Source organism: Ahaetulla prasina, chromosome 3 (assembly GCF_028640845.1).
Source record: "Ahaetulla prasina isolate Xishuangbanna chromosome 3, ASM2864084v1, whole genome shotgun sequence".
Taxonomy (NCBI): Eukaryota; Metazoa; Chordata; class Lepidosauria; order Squamata; family Colubridae; genus Ahaetulla; species Ahaetulla prasina.
This window is the reverse complement of record NC_080541.1, coordinates 12,315,192-12,336,994: the sequence shown is the minus strand read 5'-3', so window position 1 is coordinate 12,336,994 and position 21,803 is coordinate 12,315,192. Positions and strand designations below refer to the sequence as shown.

At 42.6% G+C, this 21,803-nt stretch overlaps 1 protein-coding gene across 2 annotated transcripts in view; it reads right to left on the bottom strand.

Moving 5' to 3' along the window:
- Window positions 1–21,803, bottom strand: part of ZFAT (zinc finger and AT-hook domain containing) — a 210,901-nt gene that overhangs the window by 37,824 nt on the left and 151,274 nt on the right. For both annotated transcript variants that reach the window (XM_058175106.1, XM_058175105.1), the window contains exons 12-14: window positions 18,224–18,362; window positions 7,137–7,243; window positions 2,031–2,154 (exon numbers count right to left, since the gene is read on the bottom strand). In XM_058175106.1, the coding sequence (XP_058031089.1) occupies window positions 2,031–2,154; window positions 7,137–7,243; window positions 18,224–18,362 (370 nt within the window). The remainder of the gene's footprint in view (window positions 1–2,030; window positions 2,155–7,136; window positions 7,244–18,223; window positions 18,363–21,803) is intronic.

The following is a 21,803-nucleotide window of genomic DNA, read 5'->3' as shown; positions in this document are numbered from 1 at the left end:
CGAAACCTAGGGTTCAACCAAGCCTGATTGCCGTCAGCTGGGTCTGCAGGCGTGGCCTGGGGGTGGGGAAGAGTCAGGGGACGGAGGCCTCGTTATTTCTTCCACCTGGCCTGTTTCTGGCTCCTGGAGCTGAGCCAGGCAAGCCGGTGCTCCTGAGGTAAGTCCTGACGGCCCTTCCCCCTCACTGTCCAAGTCACTTTCTGGCAGCAGGGCCGGCTCGGGGGGCGCAGACACAACACATAGATTTATTTAACAACCACATGATTCACTTAAGAACGGCAGTGATTTACTTAAAAACCGTGACAAAAATGGTTGTATAATCAGGCACAGTTCACTTAAGAACCACCCTTGCTTTGCAAGGGAAATTATGGTTCCAATTGTGGTCATAAGTCAAGGACCACCTGTATGCCAAAATATCCCTCTTGTCTTCTGACTCAGATGTCTCACCTCCCTCCTTCCATGCTTATTTTCTCTTTCTTGGGGGTTTTATTGAATTTTATTCCAATTTTCCCTCAGAGTTTTGTGCAAATTTCCCCTTTCGCTTATTGCATCTTCAATATTAATTGAATGCTGATGCTGTCTTTTCTTCTTATCTTTCAAATGTGGTACCTAACAGCTTGGCCCAAAGTCATCATCTCCCGGTGATTGACTTAAAAGTCAGCCAATCAGTTTTCATGCCTAAGGCAGGACTAGAACTCACTGTCTCCAGGTGATTGGCCCAAAGTCACCCAGCCAGCTTTCGTGCCTAAGGCAGGACTAGTGTTCTGACCTGCGCTTCCTGAGTCTGTAAAACACACGAGTAGTCCCCAAAACCTCTTTTATTTCAATAGCTGTAAATTCTGCTCATTCACAGATGAGTCCCAAATAGTTGTCCTTCGGGATAAGGCTGATAAATCACCCACCTTTATCTCCCTTGACACACTGCCAAAGACCTAACTGGCAAAGCTACATGGAGTCCAGAATCAAACAGAGCTTCAGACTTTAAACTGCACAGAATTAACAATGTTGCTTCCTGCAAAGGCCCACGTGCCTTTGCTCCTCTTTTAAGTCTTATGGGAGGGGACAATCATCTCCAAGCCTTACTCCTGAGTTGTCCCTTTTGTTTTAACTTATCTTGCCTTCTGGCAGCTCTGCGCATGCGCGCACTGGGAAGAGGCTCCCCCTGTTCCTCTGCCTTGCTGATGTCAGACTCTGGAGGCTCCGGAATCAGCATACAACTCCCAGATGGTCCTGGCCCCATCTCTACCTCTGACGCAGAGCCCTCGTCCGAGCCTTCCCCAGACTCCAAGACTGGCCCATGGTCCTCCCCAACCTCCTCACTGTTCAACTCTGTTGCCAGCTCCACAGGCCGCCAGCAGACCAAAACAACTAGAACTCACTGTCTCCAGGTGATTGGCCCAAAGTTACCCAGCCAGCTTGCATGCCTAAGGCGGGACTAGAATTCACTGTCTCCTGGTGATTGTTCAAAGCCACCCAGCCAGCTTTCGTGCCTAAGGTGGGACTAGAACTCACTGTCTCCTGGTAATTGGCCCAAAGTTACCCAGCCAGCTTGCATGCCTAAGGCGGGACTAGAATTCACTGTCTCCTGGTGATTGGCCCGAAGTCACCCAGCCAGCTTGCATGCCTAAGGCGGGACTAGAATTCACTGTCTCCTGGTAATTGGCCCAAAGTTACCCAGCCAGCTTGAATGCCTAAGGCGGGACTAGAACTCACTGTCTCCTGATGATTGGTTCAAAGCCACCCAGCCAGCTTTCGTGCCTAAGGCGGGACTAGAACTCACTGTCTCCAGGTGATTGGCCCAAAGTTACCCAGCCAGCTTGCATGCCTAAGGCGGGACTAGAATTCACTGTCTCCTGGTGATTGGCCCGAAGTCACCCAGTTGGTTTTTTTTTGCCTAAAGTAGAACTAGAACTCAGAATTTCCTGCTTTTTCACCTGGTGCCTTAATCACTAGACCGAACTAACTGAAACATCATTTAAACATCTCTTTTTTTAAAAAGTATTGATTTGGTCTTAATGAGAGCATGTTACCATTCTCTGAGGTATATCTTAGGTCTTGCAGAGCAGCGACAGCTGCTTGAGTCCCTTGCAGATCTCCAGCTTCGGTGATATGCAGGTACTGCGTGGCGGGCTCTTCGGAAATTTCTGCAGTTTGCTACAAAGCAGAAAGCAGTTGGAGAAGAAATAAGAGTTAACAGGCACCAGTATATTACAGAGCTGCCAAAATACTTACCTACAGTTCAAGCTTAAGTATGTCTCTTTGAATAAGCACAGCATCACAAAATGGCCCTTAACAATGAAACAAGTTAGAATCTTTTGATGTGCGAAGCAAGCAAAGATTCAGCAACGAAAGAACATTGCTTTAATCGAAAAGTAATCTGGAAGTGACTTGTCAAGGTCATATACAAGTCAGTTGCCGCAATTGGGAGACTCTTTATCAAATAAATCCTATCTCTGATCGTTACCGATCTCATTAATTTTACTAGTGGGTGCATAAGGATATGCGCATAAAAAATCAGTAGGATTATAGGCATGAAAGTAATCCTTTTGATTAGAAGAAAACTATAATTTATCACATTACTTTCAATCCAGATGGTGCCTGAAAACACCAACAGTTTTGAGGTTTTAATTTTTACGTTTAACACAAGTCATTAAGATTTCTATTTAACTTCACAGTTTTTTCCATCGTTTTTTTTTTTCAAGGAGAAAAATGAGACTGCAGTCTTATAACCATCATTAATAATCTCCATCAGCCGCAAGGGGTTTAAATAAATATGTATAAAGGAGATAGATGGCATTGCATAACTTTATTGTAAAATAAAGCCAGCACTGTCCGAAGATGTTTCCATGGTCATGTGGCCAGCATGACATCATAGGGTATTGTTAACCTTCCTATCGAAGTGGTACCTATTAATCTACTCGCCTTTCCATCCTTTTAAAAAGCTAGGTTGGCAGGGGCTGAGGTGAGGATGGGAGTGTCAGAATATGAATATTCATAGACTGGAATAGATCAGACAAGGTCAGCCAATGAATAGGCATAGCAACTAAGTCAGCCAATGGGAGCTGATTGGTGAATTGAAACTGAAACTGAAACTGCAAAGAGGCTGGGCATGGCTGTGCATTACGCTCTGAGCTGTGAAGCTGCAAACTAGTCTGTCTGCTGTACTGCTTGTGTTTTGCTTGTAACTGCTACGTTGGAAGAAATCTGCTATTGGTATTGTACATTTATCTTCAGGTATTATATATATATATAAAGAAGCTAATGAATCCTGCTGAATCAGGTTACCCGTGTGTGCTTCCTGGATTTAATTTCTGCAACAAACTGATAGGGAGCTCACCCCGTCATGTGGTGCATGGGTCTCGAACCTGGGCTGTCGGCTTTTCAGCCAACAAGCCCAACGTCTTAACCGCTGAGCCACTGTGCCATCCTAACTTTATTGTATTATCTAATTAATTTTAATACACTTCCAAGGATTCTTTTTAAGAATCCAAGATTCGGTTGTTTTGCAACCAAGCCTCCAACTGAATATCTTACTATATAGGTAGTCCTCAGCGTATGACCACAATTGGGACCAGAATTTCTGTCACTAAGGAAGTCATTATGGGAGTTCTGCCTGATTTTATGCATTTTGCCATGGTTATTAAGCAAATCACTACAGTTGTGAAGCGAATCCAGCTCTCCCCCATTGACTCTGCTTGTTGGAAGCCAGCTGGCTGTTTAAGTTAATGACATGGTCGTAAAGTGAATCCACCTTCCGCATTGACTTTCCTTTTCAAAAGGTTGCAAAGGGTGATTAGATGATCCCGGCACACAGTAACGGTCATAAATGCATGCAGGTTGCCAAATGACCAAATTTTGATCACGTGACTTTGGGAATCTTGAGACAGTCATAAGTGCAAAGGCCGGTGTTGTGTCTTGCCCACCCTCAGAGCAGCCGGGGCCTTCTTATCTGCTCCCGAACACTGAGGAATGTATGCCTCCCGGTCCCAGTCCTGGCTCCATGCCCACACAAACTGCAGAAGAAGCAGCACCTCCCGGCCCCAGCCCTGACTCCATGCCCAGGCAAACGGAGCAGCTAGACCCCTCCCCCTCCTCCACAGCATGTGAGCCTGAGGAGGGTTTATTCCCAACAGCTGATTGGAGTAATCCTCGCATCAGAAGATTGGAGAGGCGGAGGCAACAGAGGGAAGGGAGGGGCAGGCCTTAATGAGTGCTGAGTCATGGAGCCACACCCCATGGCCTATATAAAGGATCTGCTTTCTGGCAGTCTCTGAGTCAGGCAAAGTCGAACTTATCTTGCTGAAGTCACTTACTGGTCTCCTGCCTGCTCTGAGGACTTTGCTAGGACTTTGGGCAGAGCTGCAGAGGCAAGCCTGATTCGGATTTCCCTGACCCGGCCGTCAGCGGAGGAGTGGGACACGACAGCCGGTGATAAATATAAGAACTTTTTGCATGCCATTGTAAGGTTGAACGCTTGTTACACATATAATTGTAAGTCAAGGACTAGCTGTAGCTACAGTAACTTGTGCATTGAGTTTGGATATAAATGCATTTCTTACTTCCATTCTATCTTTATCCTCAGTATAATAGCTACGGTGGCGCAGTGGTTAGAGTGCAGTACTGCAGGCTACTTTTGCTGGTTACCGGCTGCCAGCAGTTTGGCAGATCGAATCTCACCAGGCTCAAGGCTGACTCAGCCTTCCAAGTGGGTAAAATGAGGACTCTGATTGTTGGGGGCAATAGGCTGACTCTGTAAACCGTTTACAGAGGGGCTGTAAAGCACTATGAAGCAGTATATAAGTCTAAATTTATATTTTAAGATTTTAAATTGTTTTAAAATTTCGGCCACATTATAATATGCTTTTTAATTTCTCTTAATGTTTATATATTGAATTTTACTTGGCTGTACACCGCCCTGAGTCCTTTGGGAGAAGGGCGGTATAAAAATCGAAATAAATAAATAAATAAATAAATAAATAAATGTTAGTGCTACTCAAATAAAGCTTGAAGGTCTAACTTTGGAAGAAACTTCCCATCAATTCCTTTGTATAGTGCTGATCTCTACACAACAACGCTGAGAATCAGCAACACACCTAAGCATTGCAAGTAAAAAATAATGTTCTGCATTTGGGTCAACTCCAACTACGAATGGAACTTATATGGGTGAATATATTGAATGGAACGTAATGGATTAAAAGGGACATTCTGCCAAGGAGAACTTAAGAGGAGCAGAACTAACCAAAAGATTTTATGCTATTATTCCCTACCTTTTAAAGGATGTATACCTTACTTCCCATATTGACTACAGGTTAAAAAAAATCATCAAAATTCTAAACGAAAGAGGGAAAAAAACCCCAAGAATACTATTGCTCCTTGCCCCTTTCCCTTAAACCAAGGATGGGCAATTATGGCCCTTTTATAACCTGTGGATTTCAACTCCCAGAATTCCTGAAGCAAGGCTGGCTCAGGAATTCTGAGAGTTGCAGTCCACAGGTCATAAAGGGGCTATAGTGGTCCATCCCTACCTTAAACATTGCCGCCTGAGCTAAGAAGGGTGCCTTTTTTGTGGCAGCCCCTGCCCTATGGAACACCTTGCCACCTGAAGTTTGGGAGGCCTCCAACCTTTTTAGCCTTCTGTAAAACTTTGAAGACTCAGTTTTCTCCCCCAAGCGCTTAGAGAAGCTTAGATAAATGCAAATCAGAAGTTTGACTGGGCACCAGGTTTCTGTTGTTTTTAATATTTTTAAAGGTAGTCCTTGACTTACAACTGGTTGCTCAGTGACTGCTGGAAGATATGAGGGAAGAATAGATGGAAGGATGGATGGATAGATGGAAGGAAGGAAGGAAGGAAAAAAGGAAGAAAGGAAGGCCTGGCCTAGGGTTTAATTTTAAAATTAATTTTAAATGGGGTTTTGTACTTTTAACTATAGTTTTAAATTTGGCCTAATGGAATAAGTTTTTTAAATGTCGTTTTAACATGTATTTATTTTATATTTTATGTTTTATAAGGCTGTAAACCGCCCTGAGTCCTTCGGGAGATAGGGCGGTATAGAAATTTGAATAATAAATAAATAAAAATAAAGGAAGGAAGGAAGGAAGGAAGGAAGGAAGGAAGGAAGGAAGGAAGGAAAGAAAGAAAGAAAGAAAGAAAGAAAGAAAGAAAGAAAGAAGGAAGGAGATAGAAAGAAAAGTAAGAAAAGGAAGGAAAGGAAGGAAGGAAGGAAGGAAGGAAAAATGTATGTAAGGAAGGAAGGTAGGAAGGAAAAAGATAGAAAGAAAAGTAAAGAAAGAAGAAAAGAAATCTGTATTATCTGTATCGAAATCCAATCTGAATTGAGTGTCCCAACAAAGTCTGCCTTCTTCAGATGAAAAAATACATGGCCTTTATATGTGTGTGTATGTGTGTGTGTGTGTGTGTGTGTGTATGTATATGTATATGTATATGTATATATGTTTTCTGAGGTTTTCGCGGGTGTTTGTATGTAGGTCTTTGGTTATTCGGGTTTTCTCCCGTGTAAAATTGGAAATGTCTTGGCGACATTTCGACGAAGTCTCATTCGTCATCTTCATTGCGATCACACATTGCTCCCAGAAGCACGAAGCTGAAGCCTGAAGATGACGAATGAGACTTCGTTGAAACGTCGCCAAGACACTTCCAATTTTACGCGGGAGAAAACCCGAATAACCAAAGACCTACATATATATGTATGTATGTATGTATGTATATGTATATGTATATGTATATGTATATATATATATATATATGTATATATATATATATATATATATATATATATATATATATATATTTCTGGCTCAGGTTTCAGCTTGAAAAGAGAAACGCCTGGGCTGATGTTGGGAGTTGTGATAGAATTTAGCCACACGTTGTTGCTATGGCCACCAATTCCTTATATATAATTTCAGCCTCATATGAGGCTTCATTCTAAAGAAATAAATGACATTGAACAATTCGCTTGCACTCGATACCCCTGCCTGCATAAAAAGAGAGAGAAACAGGATATTTCTTTTTAAGTTTTATAGGAGAATGTTTGTTACTCCAATTTTTTTCCTCGATTCCCCATCACATTTCAGGGAAAAGGCAATATTTTAGGACAGCTGCGGCTGCTTGCATTTACCTCCGCGTCCTGCTCCATTATTTTAAGTCCGTGTTTGTTTTTGAGGTGCCTGTTGAATTCCCATTTTGTGCTGTACACAAAGTTGCACACAGGACATTTGATGCCACCTGGGAGGGAAGAAAAACAACAACAAAAAGAGAGAGTGCATATTTAGAGATATTAAATAATAAAAACGTACTATAAACCTACCGGGATACAAATAAAGTTTATTTTTCTATTAGTTTTTAACCTGGCTTAACCTGCTAACCTTTTCACAGGTTTGGTATTTTTCTCTTCCCCATATGATATAGCCTTGTGCCATTTCACGAAAGGGTTTTTTTTGGCAAACGGTAGCAAATTGATGATTGTGTATCTATATTCCGGATGAATACTGCTTCCTGTATGAATATGCCAAAAATATACCATATATAAGATGCTCCGGAGTATAAGACGCACGTTAGTATTTGGAAAGGAAAATAAGAAAAAAAAAATATCTGCCTCTGCCTACCAGCATCCATCAGTATTCATCTGGCTAGCGTCCTGTCAGTGTGTGAGAGTTTTGAGGGATGTTTGGAAACTGAAACAGTATTTGCTGTGTGAGGAACAAGGAGACAGTTTGGAGCCTGGGCATGGCTGAGCTCTGCAGCGCTGAGTCCATGCTGAGCTCTAAACTAGTCTGTTGCTCAAAACGGAAACTGAAACTCCTCTCCTCTGCTTGTGTTTTGCTTGTATTTACTACCATGTTGGAAAACCTGCTTTTGGTATTCTATATTTACCTGATATGTTATGTTATATATAAAGAGAAGTTATTGAATCCTGCTGAATCAGTTACTTGTGTGTGTTTTCTGGATGTGATTGCTGCTGCAAACTCTGACACGTCCTTGCAGCAAATAGCGAGCAGCCAGGTTGTTGTGGTCCACCAGCAGCCTGCAACGGAGTCAGATAGCAATGAGGCTGAGATGAGGCCAGGGCCATCAGGGAGTGAGGTGCAGACTCCACAGCCTCCAGACCCCTGTTGTTGTGGCTCCAGCCCCCAAATCTGGCCCCATGCCCGAAAGTGACTCTGAGAGTGAGGGGGAAGGGCTGGTAAGGCTTACCTCAGAAGCACCGATTCCTTTGGCCCGGCTCCAGGAGCCAGAACCAGGCTAGTCAGAGGACGTAATGAGGCCGACATCCCCTGATTCCTCCCTTCCTCAGGCTATGCCTACAGACGCAGCTGATAACCATACTAATCAAGCCTGGACCGACCCGCGCTTCAGAAGATTAGAGAGACGGCGTCATCAAAGGGAAGGGTGGGGCAGGAGCTCCACCCCACAGGATATATAAGGAGCTTTGGGACTGCTCTCACTTCTACGGGAAGCAAATTAGCTAACCTGTATCGAAGTGAGCTGAAGTTTTAATCTGTTTGAACATTTTGGCAGGCAGCTGCGTTTTCTTGGCCAGGACTGATAGGAGCCCTGTAACCACTGGCTGTAGGCCAGCTCGTTACTCCAAAGTGAGGACGGAGACCGAACACCTGTTCTAAGACCTCCAGCACTACTCCAGCGCCACCACTATTAAGCCTGTTAGACGAGGCACCTCCCTGATTTTATTTTAAGTTAAATGCCTTTATCTGCCTTTATCTGCCACAGCGCACGGGTCTTGGTACAGGACAAAGGCATTACCAGTTACAAAAACCTGAACTGAAATATTCATTCCATATTCCCCTCTTTAATAAAAACTCAATTAGAACGGAGACTTTCCCTTCTTTTCTTTTAAATTAAAATTACTGCAACAATAACAGTCAGTTAATTAAAATAGCCACCTTTGTCACTCTGACTTTAATTAAGGAGCAACAAGTGAAAGTCTGCCATTGAGCCAGTGGCATATTCGGTAGGGCGGTTAATTGACACCACAGCTAAGGAAAATTAATTTCTCTCCAATTCATTAACTGCCGTGGCAATATAGAGGCAAAAGGTCATTGAATGGCATACCTTATCTGCTTCTGACACATAAAATGGAAGGATTTCCCATTTCTGAAACAGCGAGACAGCCCCATTTTCTGCCACCCCAGAGCCTTGGGGGGAAAAAAAAGGTCTTTTGGAAATGATTTCATTTATATTTTTGCAGGATGGACTGGAAAATATATTCCGAGGATTAATGCAGGGAGAGCTCCAGGAAACACAACTTTGTTTTACAAACTCCTGGACAGTTTGAATCTGGGAAGAGGAGAGAGTGAAAGTGGCCACAATGTTGTGTCTGCACCCCCCGAGCCGGGCCTGCTGCCAGAAAGTGACTTGGAAAGTGAGGGGGAAGGGCCGTCAGGACTTACCTCGAGAGCACCGGCTTCCCTGGCTCAGCTCCAGGAGCCAGAGGCAGGCCAGGTGGAAAAGATAACGAGGCCTCTGTCCCCTGACTCTTCCCCCCCCCCCAGGCCACGCCTCCAGACCCAGCTGATGGCAATCAGGCCTGGCTGGACCCTATGTTTCGTAGGCAGGAGAGGAGGGAACAACAGAAGCAGGGGTGGGGCAGGCCCAGGAATGCTGAGTCATGGAGTATTTATGCCTTTTGCGATTAGTGGAGAATATGCCTTTATCTGTAGCTGGAAACCCAAGAGAGTTCATTAGTGTGCTTACATGGAGTGGTTCACACTTAAAGCGGTTTGCGTTTCAATATACAAGCCTAGCTATACATTTGCCAACAATATTATACTACTATAGTGGGGTTTTTTAGAGGCAAGGTGAAAGCAGGTTGGGAGATTTTTATAGAGACTGGCACGCCCTGCCTCAGTTTATCAAATCTCTACCAAAATACTTTCAGCATGTCAATTGTCCCACCAGAGGCAAGAATACTCTAGACCACTGCTACACAACACTAAAAGATGCCTATCGGTCTTTACCACGTGCAGCTGTAGGACACTCTGATCATTGCATGATTCACCTTGTACCTGCTTACAGGCAAAGACTTAAAGCCATAAAACCAATAATTAAATCAGTGAAAACCTGGACGGAGGAATCAGAATTAAAGCTACAGGCATGTTTTGACTGCACTGATTGGAATATTTTTAAAGATACCTCTGCAGACCTGGATGAACTCACAGATACTGTAACATCATATGTCAGCTTCTGTGAAGACCTATGTGTACCTACAAGGAACTTGCGAATACACAGTAATAACAAACCTTGGTTTACACCTAAACTTAAGCAGCTACGACATTCCAAAGAGGAAGCCTACAGAAAAGGTGATAAAATGCTGTACAATCAGGCCAGAAATGCACTAACAAGGAGATAAGAGCAGCAAAAGAAGCTACTCTGAAAAGCTAAAGAATCAATTTTCAGCAAATGAACCAGCAAACATGTGGAAAACTCTTAAAAATATCACCGGCTATGGCAAACCTCCTTCCCAGGCTGAAGGTAATCAACAACTGGCAGATGACCTGAATGAGTTTTACTGCAGGTTTGAAAGGAAACTACAGCCACCTATCTCCACAACCCCATCTCAGACACACCAACAACAGCCAAGCCTCCTACAACTGACCCCATTTCATTGGGTTCACAACCCCTAGTGATCACAGAAAAGGAAGTGCAGGACCTATTTCACAGACAAAAGCCAGGAAAAGCTCCAGGCCCAGACAAGATAACTCCTTCTTGCTTAAAAGTCTGTGCTGACCAATTGGCCCCATCTTCACCCATATTTTCAATAAATCACTAGAGATGTGCTATGTTCCTTCTTGCTTCAAACGCCTACCATCATCCCAGTGCCAAGAAGCCCACCATCAAGGAACTGAATGACTACAGACCAGTTGCTCTAACATCTGTAGTCATGAAAACCTTTGAAAGGCTAGTGCTTTCCTACCTGAAAACCATCACGAATCCGCTCTTAGACCCCTTGCAATTTGCATACCGAGCAAATAGATCAACAGATGATGCTGTTAATATGGCTCTGCACTACATTCTACAACATCTTGAGTCTCCAAAGACCTATGCAAGGGTCCTTTTGTAGACTTTAGTTCAGCATTCAATACCATCATTCCAGACATTCTTCTAACTAAGCTAAACCAGCTACAGGTACCGGAACAGACTTGTAAGTGGATCACAAGCTTCCTAACAAACAGGAAGCAGCAGGTGAAGCTAAGCAAGATCACATCAAATACCTGTACAATTAGCACAGGGCCCCCAAGGCTGTGTGCTCTCCCACTTCTCTTCTCTCTGTATACCAATGACTGCATCTCCAATGATCCATTTGTTAAGCTACTGAAGTTCGCAGATGACACAACAGTGATTGGTCTCATTCGAGACAATGACGAATCCGATATAGACGAGAGGTCGAACGACTAGCCTTGTGGTGCAACCAAAACAATCTGGAACTGAACACACTCAAAACCGTAGAAATGGTGGTAGACTTTAGGAAAACCCTTCCATACTTCCACCTCTCACAATACTTGACAACACAGTATCAACAGTAGAAACCTTCAAATTTCTGGGTTCTATCATATCGCAAGATCTCAAATGGACAGCTAACATCAAAACATCATTAAAAAGGACAACAAAGAATGTTCTTTCTGCGCCAACTCAGTAAGCTCAAACTGCCCAAGGAGCTGCTGATCCAATTCTACAGAGGAATTATTGAGTCTGTCATTTGCACCTCTATAACTGTCTGGTTCGGTTCTGCAACCCAACAAGAAAAACACAGACTTCAGAGGATAATTAGAACTGCAGAAAAATAATTGCTACCAACTTGCCTTCCATTGAGGACCTGTATACTGCACGAATCAAGAAGAGGGCCGTGAAAATATTTGCAGATCCCTCGCATCCTGGACATAAACTGTTTCAACTCCTACCCTCAAAACGACGCTATAGAGCACTGCACACCAGAACAACTAGACACAAGAACAGTTTTTTCCCGAAGGCCATCACTCTGCTAAACAAATAATTCCCTCAACACTGTCAGACTATTTACTGAATCTGCACTACTATTAATCGTTTCATAGCTCCCATCATCAATCTCTTTCCACTTATGACTGTATGACTATAACTTGTTGCTGGCAATCCTTATGATTTATATTGATATATTGATCATCAATTGTGTTGTAAATGTTGTACCTTGATGAACGTATCTTTTCTTTTATGTACACTGAGAGCATATGCACCAAGACAAATTCCTTGTGTGTCCAATCACACTTGGCCAATAAAATTCTATCTATCTATAAAAAATTCTATCTATCTATCTACTATCAAAATGTGTTCCTTTTTCATTTAAAAATTAGCTTCTAAAAACAACTGTTGCTTACCAGTAAACCACCATTGGCACACGACATAAGAGATATACAGCAAAATATACATTCCTTCCCTCCCCTCAAAATGTAAATATTGATAATCAAGGAACATTGATTTATCCCAAAGGTGCAAACTGAACTGGAGAAGCTTCTGGGATGAGAAGTGAAATGCCAGGGGGGAAATGCTATCGGTTCGGAACGGTTCGACCGAACCGATAGTAATAAAAGCTACCGGTTCAGACAAACCACAGTATTTTGGGTTCATATAACATATAGAATAGAATAGAATAGAATTTTTTATTGGCCAAGTGAGATTGGACACACATATTTGGCCAAAATGAACAGAGGTAGTTCTCGACTTACGACCGGCTGCTTAGTGACTGTTTGAAAGTTGTAAGGGACTCTGAAAAAGCTGCTTACGATCTGGATTCAAAGTTTTGATGGCCGGCCTCCTTTCTGTGGTCATTTGGGCATTTGACAACTAGCCTGCATTTATGGCTGTTTGCAGCCTGCATCCCATAGTCACGTGACTGAGATGGATGACTTTTTTTTTTCTTTTTCTGGAAACCAGCTTTTACTTCCAGTTTCTGGCAACAACAACAACAAAAAAGTTGCCTAGTGAATATGATTTTACATGACAAACACAGTGTTTGCTTAAGCACCGCAGCAAAAAGAACCGGTCGTAAAAGCTGGTGTGGTCACATGGTGACCCATCTACCGACCGTCATAATTTATGATTGAAATTGTGCACTCCATTACGGTCATAAGTCAAGGAATACCTGTATAGGTATGCCATTTTTATTTACAATATTTTTATTTTCCTGGACTTTTAGCGCTGCTTCAGTTGGTGCTGACTCTGAGTAAGAAGCATCCATACTAAGATTAAAAAAAAAGAACGGTGTTAGTAGGAACGGTGTTAGTAAGCAGCATAATGAAGAGCAGCATCCACAATGTGGAGTGATTAAAATGAAATTAAAGAAGCGTTCTATTGTAAAAGGAAACAGCTTTAACACACGTCCACCCGAAGGCCTGCTGAAACAACCAGGGTTGGGTGGCTTTCCTGAATCCTAGGAGGGTTGGAATGAATAGTTGGATAACTATTTATCTGAAATGGTATAGGGCGGGTGTCAGCAAGAAAAAGAGAGAAGGGAGGGAGGGAGGAAGGGAGGGAGGGAAAGAAAGGGACAGAGGGAGGGAGGAAGGAAGGGAGAGAGAGAAAGAGAAGAAGGGAGGGGGGAGGGAGGGAGAGAAGTGGAGGGAGGAAGGGAGAGAAAGGGAGGGAGGAAGATAGGGAGAAAGGGAGAGAGAGAGAAAGGGAGGGAGGGAGGAAAGAAGGAAGGAAGGAAGGAAGGAAGGGAGAAATGAGAAAATGATGGAGGGAGAGAATGAGAGAGAGGAAAAACAAAGTAACGAGAGAGAGAGAAGGGGGAGAGAGAGAGAAATGAGAGAGAGCTGGAGGGAAAGAATGAGAGAGAAGGAAAAGAGAGGAAACAAATGGGAGAGGGAGAAGAGAGAGAAAGAGAGAGATGAAAGAGGGAGAGAGGGAGGGAGGGAGAAAGGGAGAGGGAGAAAGAGAGAGAGAGATGAGAGGGGGAGAAAGAAAGAGATGAGGGAGGTAAGAGAGGGAGAGAAAGAGAGAAATGAGAGAGAGAGAGAGAAAGAAAGAGAGAGGGAGATAGAGAGAGAGATGATTGAGAGAGGGAGAGGGAGAAAGAGAGATGAGAGAGGGAGGGAGAGGAAGAGAGGGAGAGAGAGAGAGAGAGATGAGAGGGAGAGAGAGACCTGTTTCCATAGAAAAGAAAACACCAGGAGCCACAAAACCCGGGTAGGCGTGGCTGGGGGGGTGTCATGTGACTTGGTGGGAGTGAGTGACATCATGTTGGCCACACCCACCTAGGTTTTGTGGCGCCTGGTGTTTTGTTTTCTGTGGGAAATGGGTCCAAATGGCTCTTTGAGTGTTTAAGGTTGCAGACCCCTGTTTCAAAGGGGTTCCAAAAAAAGATGGCATTATTTATATCCATTGATACAAATCAATGGTGGTGCAGTGGTTAGAGTGCAGTACTGCAGGCTACTTCTCCTGACTGCTGGCTGCCTGCAATTTAGCAGTTCAAATCTCACCAGGCTCAAGGTTGACTCAGCCTTCCATCCTTCTGAGGTCGGTAAAACCAGGAACCAAACTGTTGAGGGCAAGATGCTGACTCTGTAAACCGCTTAGAGGGGGCTGTAAAAGCACTGTGAAGGGGTATATAAGTCTAACTGCTATTGCTATCGCTATATATCTGCCATGATATCCCATTCAACCAAACTTCTAAAATCTCTGGATTAATCAAAAAATGCCAACTGTTTGTTGGTACATGATGTATCTTTCAAGTAGGGCAGAATCGATAAAGCCCCTCCTCCACCTATAACCAAATCTCAAGATGGATCATGGACAGGTAGCCCTCAATTTATGACTGCAATGGAGCCCAAAGCAAGGCAGTTATTAAGTAAGTTTTGCCTCATTGTACAACCTTTCCAGCCACAGCTGTTAAGTCATTGTGGTGGTCATGTTAAATTTTGCTTGTCAGAACGTCACAAAAGGGGACCACCTGACCCTAGGACATTGCAAACATGATCAAAATTCAGTTGCCAGTTGCTAACCATCTGAATTTTGATCATGTGACTACAAGCATGGTGCAACGGTCGTAAGAGTGAAAAATGGTCATATGTCCCTTTTTCAGTGCTGTTGTAACTTCGAACGCCCACTAAACGAATGGTTATAAGTTGAGGACTATCTGTATGTACTTCATATTCCTGAGCAACTTCCTTTCCTAGCACATACTGTGATAAACATATCCATCTATTAAAAGCCAACACAATTCTAGGCTGGATAAACAGAGGGATAGAATCAAGATCACGTGAAGTGTTAGTGCCACTTTATAATGCCTTGGTAAGGCCACACTTGGAATATTGTATTCAGTTTTAGTCGCCACGATATAAAAAAGATGTGGAGATTCTAGAAAGAGTGCAGAGAAGAGCAACAAAGATGATTAGGGGACTGGAGGCTAAGATATATGAAGAACGGTTGCAGGAACTCGGTATGTCTAGTTTAATAAAAAGAAGGACTAGGGGAGACATGATAGCAGTGTTCCAATATCTCAGGGGCTGCCACAAAGAAGAAGAAGTCAAGCTATTCTCCAAAGCACCTGAAGGCAGGACAAGAAGCAATGGGTGGAAACTAATCCACCCATTCATTTCATTGAAATGAAAAGGTGTAGGGTTTCCTGCCTGGGAAGGGGGTTGGACTAGAAGACCTCCAAGGTCCCTTCCAACTCTGTTATTATGTTATTATGTTATTAATCAAGGAGAGAAGAAATTTAGAACTAAGGAGAAATTTCCTGACAGTTAGAACAATTAATCAGTGGAACAACTTGCCTCCAGAAGTTGTGAATGCTCCAACACTGGAATTTTTAAAGAAAATGTTGGATAACCTTTTGTCTGAAATGGTGTAGGGTTTCCTGCCTGGGCAGGGGGTTGGACTAGAAGACCTCCAAGGTCCCTTCCAACTCTGTTGTTGTTGTTATTGTTATTATTATTATTATTATTATTTTATTAACTCATCATAAACTCTTGTTATTCTCAACACAGTTAGGACTCTAAATAGCCTCCCATACATTTTATGCTAGTCCGTCTTGCTCAAATTTCCTTGACATTAGAAAGAGAACTCAATGCAAATTCCTTAACGCATTTGTCTCGTGCCACCGTTTCCATGCTGCCGAAACACAGATTCATGCTTCTTATAGACATAAATTCTGTGGGGAGCAGGAAAAAAAAAAGCCAGTAAAGAAAAAGAATAATTTGGCAATGCTTTAAAATGTCATGCTTGGGAAAGTTATGTTTTATTCATTACTCAAGAGCAGCCTTGCATTATGCTGGCATCTATTCTAGTGTAACAAAACGGGGGAAATTTTAAATCCTCCCAAAGCTGCTTTGAAATGGGGCAAGAGAGTTTTACATAACATCATTCAACGTTGAAAGATAACGTGGAAACAATCAGAAATAAAATAAGAAAAGTCATTTCACTCAACCGGCCCGGCGTTTTTTTAAAAAGACACTACAATCTAAATTGGGGACCTTTATTTCCGCACTGGCAGGAATGTTACATCGTTTTGTGATGTCCTGAATTTTTTAAATCTGTTTCATGCCCCGCAAAATATTTGATTGTACAGCCAGATTGCCAGACTGAACAACAGCACAGTATCTGCTAAGGGATGAAAGACAATCTCTTGAGAAATTACATTTGAATATTTTACTGCTCTCCAAATCCTTAAAAAAAAAAAAATTATTTTGATGTCAGAAGAAGAAGAAGAAGAAGAAGAAGAAGAAGAAGAAGAAGAAGAAGAAGAAGAAGAAGAAGAAGAAGAAGAAGAAGAAGAAGAAGAAGAAGGAGAAGAAGAAGGAGATGGAGAAGGAGAAGGAGAAGGAGAAGAAGAAGGAGAAGAAGAATTTCTTTTTAATCTGCCATCTGTCTAGCTAACCTTCTGGTGCTCAGTTCACTCTTTGGAAGAAGGTTCAGCTAATTTTACATCTCTAGGAAATAAATCAGGGCCTCTGTGGCTCAGACTGGTAAGACAGTCTGTTATTAACACAGCTGCCTGCAATTACTGCAGGTTCTAGTCCCACCAGGCCCAAGGTTGACTCAGCCTTCCATCCTTTATAAGGTAGGTAAAATGAGGACCCAGATTGTTGGGGGCAATAAGTTGACTTTGTATATAAATATACAAATAGGATGAAGACTATTGCTAACATAGTGTAAGCCGCCCTGAGTCTTCAGAGAAGGGCGGGATATAAATGCAAATAAAAAAAAAATCTGTTTTGGAATGAAATTTGAAATGAATATACCACAAGGAGCTTCACCAAAAGAGCAACTAACCAGGATTCTAATTCCAGGTCACATTCGTAAGGACCTGGTCAGTAATTCTTGTAATGAATCCTATGTCAGGCTTACACAATCAGACCCATTTTAGAAAGGGCACTTCACTTCGATAGAAATGACCTCTGCTCCTTGAAGTAGTCAGTTGAAAGCCAGGGAAGAAGTTGCTTAAAAAGGACTTGTGACTCTATTGAAGTGTTGAAAGGCCAAGTACCACTCCATTTTGAACAGATAGATAGTGCTTTGTTGAAGGGACAACTGAAGCAAAATGTCTCTCCAAAGTTTTGCACAACCCCCCAAAATTTATCAAATCTGATTGATTCTTGTCACAAGGGACATGGGGGCGGGGGTTTATTGTTTCAACTGTTTTTTTAAAAGATGCCCACTGAGATTGAGTGGCTGACTATATGTATTCTCTTAAATAAATAAAAAAATAAATAGAAATCAAAGCTGGTGAAATTTGCAGGCCAAAGATTGATCGAAACTGATTTTCATGTTCAGGTTTGGAGATTCCAGAGCAAACCAAACCCAATTCAATCTAGCCAACTCAACCAACCCAACCCAACTTAACTCAACTTGATCCAACCAAACTAACTCAACCCAACCCAACCCAACCCAACTCAACTAACTCAACTCAACCCAACCCAACCCAACCCAACCTATATATGGCCAATTAGAATGTTGTTCCTTTCAGATGCTTCAGATGACACACAGAAATACACTTGGATTATTTTTTTCCCCAGTGAAAAAGAACCACATATTAGACTTCTCATTTATGTGATTTATCCATTTCAACTTAAATCATTTTTCTTTCTTGGCGATGATGCTCAAAGTCATTCCATGGAGAGGGAAGGAGAAGGAAAGCCATCATTCATCAATGATGCAAAATATTCTCTCTGTGAGAAAAGTAACTATAGGTTAATGGAAAGGAAGACAAGTTACCTTGCTGGAGAAGGGCTTCAGCTGCCAATTCGCCAGAGCCTGCATTAACATATTCTTCACTGGGATGTTTCCTGTTATAATGTCTTTTGAGGGAACCAGATATGTTGCAGGAATAATGGCAGTGTGCACAACGGAAAGGCTGCAATTATAAAAGGAAATGAATTAATTATATCTGGCTTCAGATGCTGCACATCTTATTGTTATGTTACCATAATCAGATTTAGATCTGTCTTGCTCCGCGCATGTGAGCAAGTAAACTTATCCCATTATGAAAACAAAACATATAACGGGCAACACATCTTAGATTTTATTACCTTTTTATGCCCTGCAAAGTTTTACAACATGATGGAAAACTATCGGCACCAAACATTCAGTAAACTATTTATTTGCCATGAATGGCTAAATTCTGCTCTGTTTCATAAAGGGATAGATTGCCAGAGCAAATAAATTTACAAAAAACAACTGCAACCTTTTTTATTGACTAAATAAATTACCCGGCAATGAAATTAATGCTCTGTGCTAATTTAGTGGCATACCTCCAAACGGAAAGAGACAGGAAAGCAGAGGGTTGAACCCCATTCAAAAATGACTTCTAAAATGAGACTAATGTGAGCAGGAATGCACCAGATGCAGAAATTGCTCACACGTACAAAAAAAAAAACATTTGTTCCAAGAAGTCTTAAGCCGCAGAATGCACTTTCACAAAGCCCCAAAAAGAGCAATAAATAAGAAAGCTCACATGTTTTCCATTCTGAGTTAATGTATGCCGAGTGTTTAATGCAGTCGGCATCCAAGATTTATACTTAGAAGGCCTGGACCGATTTATGCTTGTTCAATATTTGAAGATGAGTGTCGTAATAACAAATTAGCGACTGAATACAGACTGTTATTGATGTTGTTATTACTATTGGTATCATTCACTTCCTGCTTTTGTCCCAGAGCGTTTTATCCCCCATAATAATATCTCTGTAGATAAGTCGATCTGAAAAAAGAATGACTGGCCCATAAATTAAAGAACATCCTCTATAATTTTTATTTTTTTGGGGGGGATAAAGAATAAATCACCATAAAATATAGACATTTATCAGCAAATAACTGTACCGTCCAATAAAATCTGAGCACAGATTACCATCAAAATGGAAAGACATGAAGCATCACACATGATTTCATGTCGGGTGGGATATATACGTGTTTGCGTTGTTTATCTAAACACCTTTTCCAGCCAAGGAGTTTTTTCACGTAGATCTTGAAAAGAGTCTATCTCATTCATCTAATAGCAGGGTTTGATCATTGTCATAAATAAGAGACAGGTTCATATGGAAGGAGGTGGCCTTTATACAACCCCTAAAGAGTCAGATCTTTGCCATAACGAAATTGCCACTTTGAATTATGGAAGTCAGTGGTCGAGCACAGGGTACTCTGGCTTTCCTGGTGCACCTCTGACCAAAGTTTAATCGCCATGTAGCTAAGATTAAGACTCTCTCTCCAGTATCTGCCCCATGCAGATAACCTTAATTGGTTACAGATGTTAAATCATAAATCACAGGGACAAAAGTCACCTTAGAAAGGAATGAAGCTTAGCAGGAATCCTAGACAGAAAGAAACACATTGGTTCAAAAGGCGGATGAGTTTGTAGACCTATATCCAAGGTTTATGAAGAGACTTGTGGTCCGTGAGAAAATTTTGGTGGTCCCCAGAAAAATTATTTGCATTTTTTTTATATTGCACTAAATACTATTTCTCTTTTTAAAAATTCATATTAGTGGTCTGCAGGATTTAAAATTATGAATTTAGTGGTCACTGATGTCCGAAAGGTTGGTGACCCCTGGCATAGACCACAATCATCCATCCACCATGAAAGAAAGCTTCCAGAAATTTATCTTTAAGAAATGATATATAAATATATCTATAAAAGTTCTATTCTATTCTATTCTATTCTATTCTATTCTATTCTATTCTATTCTATTCTATTCTATTCCATTCCATTCCATTCCATTCCATTCCATTCTATTAACTTCAGGCTAGTAGGGAACTGAGATACATCTTCAAATTAGTAGTTTTCATCGATGACACTATTCAGATTATTCCAGAGATTCTATGCCCGTGATGACAAGTTTATGACACACGTGCCACAAGTGGCACACAGAACCGTATCTGTGGGCACGCGAGCGTTGCCCTAGCACAGCTCCAGCACGTAGGTGTGCACCAGCCAGCTGATTTTCAGGCCTTCTGGGCCCGCCGGAAGTTGGGAAACAAGCCATTTCTGGCCTCCAGAGGGCCTCCAGGGGAGTGGGGAAGGCCATTTTTTGCCCTCCCCAGGCTCCAAGAAAGTCTCTGGAGCCTGGGGAGGGCAAAAAATGGCCTACCATTGTCGTGTCCCACTCCTCCGCTGACGGCCGGGTCAGGGGAATCCGAATCAGGCTTGCCTCTGCAGCTCTGCCCAAAGTCCTAGCAAAGTCCTCAGAGCAGGCAGGAGACCAGTAAGTGACTTCAGCAAGATAAGTTCGACTTTTGCCTGACTCAGAGACTGCCAGAAAGCAGATCCTTTATATAGGCCATGGGGTGTGGCTCCATGACTCAGCACTCATTAAGGCCTGCCCCTCCCTTCCTTCTGTTGCCTCCGCCTATCCAATCTTCTGATGCGAGGATCACTCCAATCAGCTGTTGGTAATAAACCCTCCTCAGGCTCACATGCTGTGGAGGAGGGGGAGGGGTCTAGCTGCTCCGTTTGCCTGGGCATGGAGTCAGGGCTGGGGCAGGGAGGTGCTCCTTCTTCTGCAGTTTGTCTGGGCATGGAGCCAGGACTGGGGCCGGGAGGCATACATTCCTCTGTGTTCGGGAGCAGATAAGAAGGCCCCGGCTGCTCTGAGGGCGGGCAAGACACAACAACCATGCCCACAGGTAACCTTTTTGCCATTGCATGCCAAAAGCGGGGGGAGCGCAGGGGAGCCGTGCGCACATGCATGGGGGGGGGCATTGAATTATGGGTGTTTGCACGCATGTGCACAACCCCCCCTCCTGAGCAACCCCCCCTTTTGGCATGCGACGGCAAAAAGGTTAGCCATTACTGTCCTATGCCAAAATTACAGCCCAGTTCCATTAGACAAAGAGTCAATGTAACCCAACTTCACAGGCTTATCTGTTCTAAAGATGTCCTACAACACATAGTGGTTTTCATTGGAGATGTGTCACTTCCGAATTATTGTTGTTCAGTTGCTAAGTTATGTCTGACTCTTAACAACACCGATGGACCACCGCACACCAGGCCCCCTTGTCCTCCATTCCCTCCCAGGGCTTGGCCAAATTCATGGTCATTGCATTGATGACATTATCTAATCATCTCATTCTCTGCTGTCTTCTTCTCTTTTTGCCTTCAGTCTTTCCCAGCAACCTCTTTTATTGAGATGGCTGTGATTCACAGCCCATAATTATTCACAAACAGTCTGTGAAGATTCCGACTCGAGTTGACACAGTCTTTCACGGTAATGTTGATAAGCACCCACCTTTATCTTCCTTGAAACGCGGCCAGAGACCTAATTGTCAATTAGTTTTGCAAGGCCAAAAGGGGCACAGAGTCAAA